At 46.6% G+C, this 10,380-nt stretch overlaps 1 protein-coding gene across 1 annotated transcript in view; it reads right to left on the bottom strand.

The window, feature by feature from the left end:
* Window positions 1-227: 227 nt before the first annotated feature.
* Window positions 228-10,380, bottom strand: part of SYDE1 (synapse defective Rho GTPase homolog 1) — a gene marked incomplete at its 5' end in the record, with an annotated part of 40,070 nt that continues 29,917 nt past the window's right edge. Inside the window, 3 exons of the mRNA XM_081318456.1 lie at window positions 228-854; window positions 2,150-2,378; window positions 2,635-2,789. Coding sequence (XP_081174582.1) covers window positions 409-854; window positions 2,150-2,378; window positions 2,635-2,789 — 830 coding nt within the window. The 3' untranslated portion in view covers window positions 228-408. The remainder of the gene's footprint in view (window positions 855-2,149; window positions 2,379-2,634; window positions 2,790-10,380) is intronic.

Here is a 10,380-nt window from a genome sequence, read left to right as displayed (position 1 = left end):
TCTCTTCCTTGGAAGCATTTAAAGCTGCCTTTCTCAGCCTGTGCCCTCCAGATGTGTTCGCCATGATGGCTGGGAAACATAGGAATTGAGTTCCAATACATCTGGAAGCTTCCAGGTTGAGGAAGATTTCACTGAAATATATGAACAAGGTGCTGGTTGAGAGCTCCTGCCTCTCTTCTATTGCCAGTTCACATATAAACTGAGGGGAGAGTCCCAGCAATGGTGCCCTTTTAGCCAATCACTGAGAGTTCACGCTGGCTCTTCAATGCTGGCAAAAGCCAAAAGGGAGAGCCCCCTTGGGTTAAAATCTGTGACCTGTAAATAATACTGACATAGGTTGTAAGTCAGAAAAAAGAACTTGCTGAGGCATCTTCAGCTTGCAATGCTATAAAGTCCTGAGAGAATGCTTCATAGGCAGACATTGATTTGCTTGGAGAGTTCTCGCTCAAGGTCCAAGATGAGAGCATCAAAGTCTTTCAAATTGAGCTTTGGGCTAAAGGGAGCCTCTGGATCTTCCACCAGGGAAAAATCACCCACGTAGACTGCTTGGCTATGGAGTGCCAATTCTTTCCTCAAAGCCCCCCCCTCATTCTCCTCTTCTCTGTCACTCTCACTCTCTGCCACCTCATCATAGTCAGCTTCACTGCCTGGCTTGGAGGCTCCCAGGAACTGCTGTCCACACACACTCCAGTCTCCAGCATAACGATTTCTTGGAGGACTTTCCAATCCTCTTGGGTGACTTCGAGTAGTGACAATAGTGTTTGACAGTGGCAGATCCAGAGGAGGGTGGCACTGGTGACAGGCCTCTTTGCTTGGAAAGCTACATTCCCCATCTTCCATCTTCCTATGTGGCACTGAGAAGGAAGGCAAAATAAGACCAAGAGCGAATGGAAGTTGACAGTCACCCAAAGTGCACAAGAATACGCAGCTAACTTGAAATCCAGCTTCAAATCTGCCTGCTGAGGTCCGAGCATAGCATTATTTCTAAAAGTCTTAACTCACAAATACTGATATACAAATCACCAGTTATTGTGAATCAATCAATTTGAATATGAATAGATCTATTACTTGAAGCAAAGGCTTCATGTGCATTCTTCCACATGCTGGATTCATTGGTGTTACATATGGCTTAGTGGCTTCTTGTTCTGCCTAAGAAAGAACATTCCATGGTTGAGGTCTGGGATAACTTCAAGATCACATCCTGTTCTAGATGTATTTATGAAACATATTAAGGCCAAAGTACCCAACATTTGGAAACAGGCATATAAAGCTTTTGCTTCTCATGATACATTTATTCATAGAGCAATACCTAATTCACCTATTGAAATATATGCACTGATCAAACTATTTATTTATTTATTTGCATTATATAGCCACCCATATCACCAAAGGCAACTCCCAGTAAAACTGAGAGCACCCCAATTTGTTGGAGGACTATTATTTGGCTACTGTTCTAATCCTTTTACAGGGGCCGATTCAACCAGTGATCATTTTCTGGTTTGAGCTTTTGGGGGAAGTGAATTATTACTTTGTTTTTTAATTATACTTTTTAAATGGCATAGATGGGAATGTCCCTATCTCTTTTGCATTGCAATTTCACACATTACTCCATACTCATCAGGTGAAAACAAAATGGGGAAAATATATGCTGTGACCATAACATCCCTATTTTATAATTGCTCCAGCTTCTCGTCTTTATGACCACAGGTCAGAAGGAAAGGTTATTTAAGTAGCCTCCTTTCCAGGTCCAGATGATACAAAGAATTTTACAGAAATAACTGCAGTTACACCACCTTAAGTTAACCACAATTTGACCCAAAGTCTAAAACTATAGTATTTAGAAATACTTTTGTTTAATATGTTGTTTGGTCAAACTAACTACCCATCTTACATATGCTTCTTATTTTATTCTCTAGAAATATCCTTCACTATAGAGTTTAGACTATCCACCAAGTAACTCTTGACTGATCAAATAAGGAGACAAAGTACCATAAGCTCAAAATGCTTAGAAGAATACTCCATACCACATTACAATTCAGCAAAAAGTATTAGGACTCATTAAGTGATTGGCAAAAACCCAGCAGCTAAAGCTAAAGGAAATTTGTCCCCAGGAATGGAAGAGATGCCTTTGAACCTCTGGCACACTCACCTGGCCAGGACTGTAACAGGTAATGCAATACTTCAAGATGATGTTTAAAATCTCTGGTGCTGGCAGTGGTACAGTGCTGCTGGCCAGATCTGGAGACTATGGTCCCACTTGCCCCTTGGCTCAGAAGCACAGGCCCAAAGCACACAGCAAGGTTCTGGGCATTCATGCGATTGAAGGTATGGAAAGCAGCAACCAAACTAAGGTGATCAAGCAGCATTATCAAAGTGGCCTAAAAATGGAAATGACAGGTTATTTCAGTCTATTCTGTCAATAACAAAAAAAGAAAGATCTTAATCAAGTGGAATAATGAACTGCTAGGAAGAATGTAGAAAAGTATTCAGGAGATCCATCCATGGGGAAATCCACTAATGATACATTTTGAAAGGTTACCCTTGGGTCTAGCACAGAAATCAAGATTTTTAAAGGGCAGTTAAGCCTGAGATTATTAGACCTATTCTCCCTTTCTCAACCCTGGACTTCCTCACCTTCTCAGCCTCTGGTAGGCAATTCAGAAGAGCTGTTGTTGTCTCCTTCACTTCCAGCCCTACTGTCCGATTAGACATAGCTTCCAGTACCACCTGATAGAGGGGATCAGTGATAAGAGGAGTGGGTAACTCACGCAAATAGTCCTTCAAGATCCCTGGAAAGGAGGAAAACAGAAAACAAAATTCAACATTACCTTTATTCTAGGTTCGACCTTCATCTTTATTAGATAAGGCTTGTATCATAGTGGTACTTCAAGATCTGTGCCTCATTAAGCTTCCTTGACATGAAAATCCTGATATACAAACTTTGTATGTGAGTGGGTTTTTTTTCCTCACTGGATAAGAGAGCAAAATGATAGTAGAGGGAGGAAGCAGACAGATGTGATGCAAAGTGATCCAACATGTTTGAATCTTTTGCTGCTCAAAACCATACTTTCACATCATTTGTCAAACAATACATAGAAAGGAACAATAGAACTGGGACATATCCACTGAGCCACTCTTGACAGTCAGCCTGGCAGTATAAGAGGAGCTGTCAGCTCTATTCCCAGGTTTACTGCCAAAATAATGACAAATGGCCAAGTCCTGAGTTGCAGAACTCACTGTCAGCCATCACATGCTAATGCTGACCTGCTTTTTATCATGAAAGAAAGTGGACCAGACGTAAATTGGAATATAAGCGCAAAGAGCTAGAGGAGGAAATAAAGATGAAAGAGAAGGCTTTTATTTTGAACCCATCTAATAAGAGGGTGAAAGAAGCAATTAATCTGTTAAGAGGGCAGTTTAATATGTTGATGGCAGACCAAGTGGCAACTAATTTACAGCATGCTAAACATAATACTTTTTGTAATGCTAATAGGCCAGGTAGGTGGTTAGCTTATCTGTTAAGGAAAAAACAAAAGTTACGTAATATAGATAAGATAGAATATAAGGGTAAAGAGGTGTTTCAGCAAAATTTTATTAAAAAGGCTTTTGTTGAATTTTATTCTCAATTATATGTTAGGGATGTAACTCAAGGTCTAGATATAGATAGATATTTACAAGAAGTGAATATCCCTGTACTTACACAAGAGCAAAGGGAAGGGATGAATCAATTAATAAATGCTGAAGAAATTATTTTGGCAATTAAACAATTAAAAGTGGGTAAAGCACCAGGAACAGATAGTTTGACTGCCATTTATTATAAAAATTTACAGTTAGAAATGGTGGAACCTTTGAAAGAGTTATTTAGAACAATTCAATCTGGAGGAGAAGTTCCTCCTTCATGGAAAACAGCTTTTATAACGTTAATTCCAAAGGAAGATCAAGATCTTACTCAAACTAAAAATTACAGACCAATATCGCTTTTAAATACTGATTATAAGATATTTGCTAAAATCTTAGCAAATAGATTAATGAAGGTTATGCAGCAAAAGATTCACAGTGATCAAACAGGATTTATAAGTGGTAGACAAATGAAAAATAATGTGAGACATATTGTAAATTTATTAGAATTTTTGGAAAAAAATAATCAAGTCCCCGCAGCGCTGATTTTTTTGGATGCTGAAAAGGCCTTTGATCAATTGAATTGGCAATTTTTATTTAAAGAAAGAAAGTGGACCAAAACCCAGAGGAAATGTGAGGTTCTGGTAGTCACAGGAAATTTGAGCTACCCTGGCTCTAAACTTCTTGGTCATTGGCAGAGCTCTCTTCAGTACAGGATCAGGCACATTGTCAGAAACCCTATTTCCTCTTTCCTATTCTTTCTCCTCATTTTCGGTTCTGCCATTCTGATGGGGATGAGGGGGACCTATGGGTATTCTGCAGGGTATTTCCTTTGCTTTGTTCCTTCCTCTTTTTTATAGATATTTTATTAAGATTTTATAGTTATAAATCTTTAGTGCATAATGAACAATGTGTTGTCTGGGTTCACATATTTGACATTAATAGTAATACAACTTCCATTTCTACTCTCTACTCTGTTTTTCTAGCCATTTATAAAAATTATCCCATGTTTGAAAATATACTGTATCTTCTTTCCCTTTCATTTTCAATGTAAGCCTGTTCATTTCCATACAATCCAAGATTTTCCTGATTATGTCTTCTTCCAATGGTATTTCTTCATTTTTCCAATACTGTGCAAATGTAATTCTCACTGCTGTTAATATATGTAATATTAAATATATACATTTTTGTCATAGTTCTCTGTAATTATACCTATGTAGCATTACCCCCTCAGAGGCTGCCAAAGCCCATGCCCTCCCAGCCCTGCTCTCCTCCTTCGTGCTCTGCAGCTACGCTCTCAAGATGTTAGTAAAGTGTCTCTTCTAGCAGAAGCTCATGCAAAGTGAGGAGGTGGCAGACTCTTGTCGTTAAAAGGGGGGGGGTTACAGGAACAAAGATAGCCAGCCCCGATAGTCAATGCATGATGGTATTTAACAGCCCCAGACAGTCATAGCAGCAATAGTCAATGATTTCACAGTAGCCGTTTGGAAAAAGTGGGGTGGGGAAAACCCTGGCTCCAGGCAGCAATAGGAACACGAACAAAGGTAGTCAGCATTCTGCAGTAACAGCTCACCCCACAAGGGCAACTCCCCACAATGTCTATAACTTACACAAATAGCAATAATCAAAGTTCAGATGGCTGCTAGTCTCCAAAGCAGTAACGACCAACCTCTCCTCCTGTTCTGTCGTTGCTTGGAATTTCCGGTCTCGTCGGTGTCAAAACCCCTCCCCTCTGTCCTTTATTGTTAAAATCTGAATTTAGCAACCCCAGCAACTTCCTCTCTCCTTACTCTCTCTCTTGCCCCCTGTGAAAGAAAGCAGTAAAATTCCACCTTCTCACTCTCTTCTTCCCTCTCCTTCCCGGAAAGGGATCAGCTTAAAACCTCAAATCTCTCTTTGACTTCACCTGGTCTATCTCAGACAACAGCAACAACAACCACCCTCACCCCCTTTCTTTCCTCCTTTTTCTTTCCTTCCACCCAATCATCGCCCACTGCGCCCAAAACCGGCAGCAGCTGTCTGAGCTTCCCTCTCCCTAGCCAGGCTCCTGCAAAGCCTTTCAGCTACCTCTGCTACACACTACCCCCACCAGTTTTTTTTGGTCCCCCCCAAAATAGGAAACTTTCTGCTAAGCATCTATATTATCCGGGAGCGAATCAACCTTCATTGCACAGTAAGCATCTCTCTCTCTCTATGCTATGGCCAGGGGCATTGTATGTTAATCTCTTCACTGGATGTATCACCCACCTTGGTCTCTGCACTTTAGGCTTGGCAATATCATGGGCGCTGTTCCCTCATAACTCCCCACCCCTGGAGGGACTGGCAACTCCTCCTCTAATGCTGGTGATCGCAGACCATGTAAAGTGACCTGATCCATCTCTAATGGCTCCCCTAACTCTGTGATCTCCGGGGTCAATGACCCCTCCTGTCCCAATAATTCCCCAGGCTGATCCCCTACCTCAAATCTTTGAGGAGTCCTCTCCCTTTCGCAAGCTCTAGGCATGGGTTCCGAAATGTCAGGCTCAGACTGTTCTAATTCCACCTCACTACCCACAGTGGGGGATGTGATCCCAATGTCCCCCAATGACCACAACCAACCTATACAACTCTCTTCTTCTTCAGAGTCTTCCGTTTCCCTTCCTACAGACAAATCGGGTTTCGCTCTAGTTCCTAACCTTCTCAATTGCAATGACTAGCTGGGTGACTCATACTGCCTCATTCAAGGGCAATAAATGGTTCCGATGCCACACTTTCAAAGGCCCTGAACTTCCCTCCGGTCGTATCTGATACACTGGTAGTCCCGGCAGCTTCTCATTAACAGCATACAACTGGGGACCCCACCGATCTGCTAGTTTGTGCTTCCCAGAGGGACCCAAATTCCTTAATAGCACCCAATCACCAGACTGCAATCCTGAACTTTCAAATCATAGTTCCTCTTATTTTGCCATTTCTGAACCCCTGAGGTCTCTGCGGCCTTTTCATAAGTCCCCTTCAAATTCTTCCTCAATCTAGCTACATAATTATGTGACCTGAGGTTTCATCCATTGAGGTGTCAAAGACTATGTCTACCAGCAGGCGGGTTTCCCTACCAAACATCAACCGACATGGGGAATACCTGGTGGCAACATTCCTTGTGCTATTATATGCATGCATGATGGTAGAAATATGTTGTGTCCAGTGTTGCTTCTGTTCTTCAGTGAGTGTCCCCAACATGTCCAAAAGAGTACAATTAAAACTCTCAGGCTGGATCTCCTTCTGGATGATATGGGGTGGTACAGGATTTCCAAATGCCCAGTAAGCCCAGTAATTGCTTAACAAGCCTGTTTTCAAAGCCCCTCCCTTGGTCAGAATGTATGCACTGAGGCAGCCCATAATGTACAAAAAACTTCTCCACCAATACTTTGGCTACCGTAACAGCGCACTGATCTCTTGTTGGGAAGGCCTGAGCATAACCCTCCCACTCACCACTTCTCAAAGCTTTTTTGACCAGGTCACAGAGGGGATCTTCCGCCTGGTCCCTCCTCAGATCTGCCTTAGTCAGAGGAAAGCTACCCTCCCCTCTGACATGAATGGGATTACAGTATAATTTGGGGACATCTGCAGTAGTAACCCCCACTGATTCAGCCCCAATTGCTCCCCTAGCTCAGCGGTTGCAACCTGTGGCTCCAGAGCCGCATGCGGCTCTTTCAGCCATCTCCTGCGATTCCCAGTCCTCCACCATGTGCAGTCCCCCCCCCAAAAAAGTGGGACTAAAAAAGTTCAGCCAATCAATTCAAACTTCTCATGGAAAAAAAATCTCACGAAGTTTCAATTGATTGGTTGAACTTTTTTGATTTGTGAGACTAACCACAAACCTCTTTTCTTCTTCGGACTGCACGTGGTGGCAACAGAGGAAGAGACAGAGAACTGCTGGAGAGAAGGTGTGTGGATCGGTCAGATGGGGTGTGCAGAGGGGGGCACGGAGGCTGACTGAATGTGTATGAGAGGCAGAGGTGCTGCCTGGGGCTGGAGGCAAGGCCAGGCAGATTGCCCCCACCCTGCCAGGCAAGAGGAGGCTGACTGAACACGCACAAGGCAGAGGCACTGCCCAGGGCTGGAGGCGAGGCCGGGCAGATTGCCCCTGCCCTGCCAGGCAAGTGGAGGCTGATTGAACGTGCGCGAGAGGCAGAGGCACTCCCATGGACTAGAGGCAAGGCTGGGCACATTGCCCGTGCCCTGCCAGGCAAGCAGAGGCTGATTGAATGCGAGCGCGAGGGAGAGGTGCTGCCTGGGGCTGGAGGCAAGGCCAGGCAGATTGCCCCTGCCCTGCCAGGCAAACTGAGCTGCGGTGCTCTTTGGCAGCACAAGCAGCCCCAATCCCAGCACAGCCCCTCCCCACTCTCCTCTTCCTCCCCTCGGAAGAGCTGTGGGGCTCAGGAGCCTTCCCCCATGGCCCCCCATTCATGAGGGAAGAGATGCAGCAACCAGATTGACTTCTTCTCATGCATGCAGGCCAGCGGGATCCATATCACCCTTCTCCCCCTCTTCTTACTTCACAAGCAAGCACAAGCCTGATGGGAAACAGTGCCGTCCATTCCCTCAGCAGGAAGGGGTTTGAGACCGCTTGCGTCATGGCCCTGAGCACCAACATCACAACCGCCCCCTCAGGTTAGGGCCCTGCCGGCAGTGGCTACAACCAGGGACTGGACACGCATTTGCAGGGATTGTGGGAAGCAGAGCTCAGAGCTTGGATCAAGTGCGCTCCAGCCATGATCCGTGGAATGGGCGGGGAGATTTATCATGTGCGGGCACAGGATGAGTGTCGGGGGGGCTGGAAGGGAAGTCTCAGTCCCCAAAGGAGACACGGCGATCGTTCCTTAAGTGCCCCCGCTGGAGATCGCAGCCCAGAAGATGCGTGCCCCATTTCTCACCTGCTTGATCTAGCTGTCCACCAGGTTCTCCATGATGTGGGCCACCAGGAGGGCGATGCTGGTGATCAGGAAAGCTGGCCCCAGCATGCCCAGCATGACAAGGCATACCCACTTTATCGTTGGCCGGGAAAGAGGCTCACCGGAGCCCAGGGACTTGCAGTAGGCCAGGAAAAGGGAGTGAGCACCCGGCCACTCCACCGCGCAAAGATGCCCAGCCCCGGAGAGAGTGCCGGACGTGGTGACAGCGCCTCCTCCTCCTCCTCCTCTAAAGGGGCACCTCCCGGCTCCAAGGGACGGAGGCAAGCCAGGAAACAGAGCTCCGCTTTGCCCGATGCTTACTTTTGCTTTCCAAAGCAGCCTCGGCATCACCCGGCCAGCACGCCTGCTCGTGAGGAACTCAGCCTGGATCAGCTTGTGGGCAGGTTGCGCGTCCTCCTGGCCTGGCCACTCTCCTTGCTCCCACTCTTCTCCGGCCCAACCCACTGCCCCAGTTGGCATGCTTGCAAATTCCCCCCCCCCCCAAAAAAATAAATAAATGCAAAAGGCCGATTTTAAAGGTTGTCTAGCTAAAAGGGAGGAAAGAAGCTGGGCTGGAGTGCCCTGAAGAGGCGAGCAGGCAGCGCTTCTGCACGGGCTGGTTGGCCTTTCGGCAGGTTTCACCTACAATTAAGGCAGGGTGAGGTTTTTGGTTTAGGGGAGGCTGGGGGGGAGCTGCTTGTGGGGGTACATGTCTGCTCACATCAGTGTGAATGTGTTTCTTTTGCATGGAGGCTGCTTTGCTGAAGGTTATATCTTCCTTCCTCTTCTTTCCTTCCTTCCTTCCTTCCTTCCTTCCTTCCTTCCTTCCCTTCCTGTTTTCTTTCTTTCTCTTTCTTAAGTGGCTTCCAAGCGCTTTGCGCAGGTGGCTTCCAGGCGCCCTCCACATTCATCGCCTCTCTGCTTTGTTCCACCGTCTAAATCCCTGTCTTTGCAAGAAAGGCAGAAGTGATTGCCCTTTTGCAAGCAGGAAATCTTGTGGGTCTCCTCGCGAGGAAGGAAACCCCAGATACGGGGAAAACCAGGGAAAGAGTGTGTGTGTGTGTGGGGGGGGAAATCCCCGGCTGCAATTCCTGTGCAAAATTTCTTGCTTGCAAAAGGGCAATCACTTCTGCCTCTCTTGCAAACACTGGGATTGGGCAAGGAAGGGAAACTCCTTCTCGGAGCATCTGGGATGGGGAAACCCCCCGCCCCACCACCTGCCTTCTTCTGCACAGGGGGGGAGGAGGAGGAGGTGCAGAAGCAGCAGGCAAGATTGCAGTCCAGCCCAGAGAAGGGGAAGGAAGAGCCAGTTGGAGAATGCATCTTTCTCCCCTACCCCCAGAGGGAGAAGCCCCCCTTGCCTGCCTGCACAAAGCTGCCAGCCACATGACACGCCCGGCCACAATCTGGGCTCTGACTCTCTGCTCCGCGCTTCCTCCTCCCCCTCCTCCCCCCCAAGTAAACTGCATGCAAAAATCTCACAAAAAACCCCAAATTTCTGAACCAACTCATGAGGGAGGCCACACCCTTGACCTGGTTTTTTTATCTGGACGGTGGTTTAATGATCTTGGTGGGGGCTCTCCATTTATTATGCCCCTGTCATGGACCGATCATTACCTCCTGCGGCTGGTCTTCCGTTTTGCTACCCCCCGCCGTGGGGGTACGGAGCCAATTAGATGGTACCGCCCCAGACGCTTAATGGATCCTGACAGATTCCAGGAGGCGCTGAGGTCCCCACCTGCCTCCGCCGCTCACAACTCGGCGGATGCCCTAGTGGAAGCCTGGGAAAGGGCAGCCACTGGGGCACTTGACCGAGTTGTACCCTTGCAGCCCC

The sequence above is a fragment of the Vipera berus genome (genome assembly GCF_964194415.1).
Source record: "Vipera berus genome assembly, chromosome: 2".
Classification (NCBI taxonomy): Eukaryota; Metazoa; Chordata; class Lepidosauria; order Squamata; family Viperidae; genus Vipera; species Vipera berus.
The sequence above is the reverse complement of the archived record's forward strand: the minus strand, read 5'-3'. Positions and strand labels throughout refer to the sequence as shown.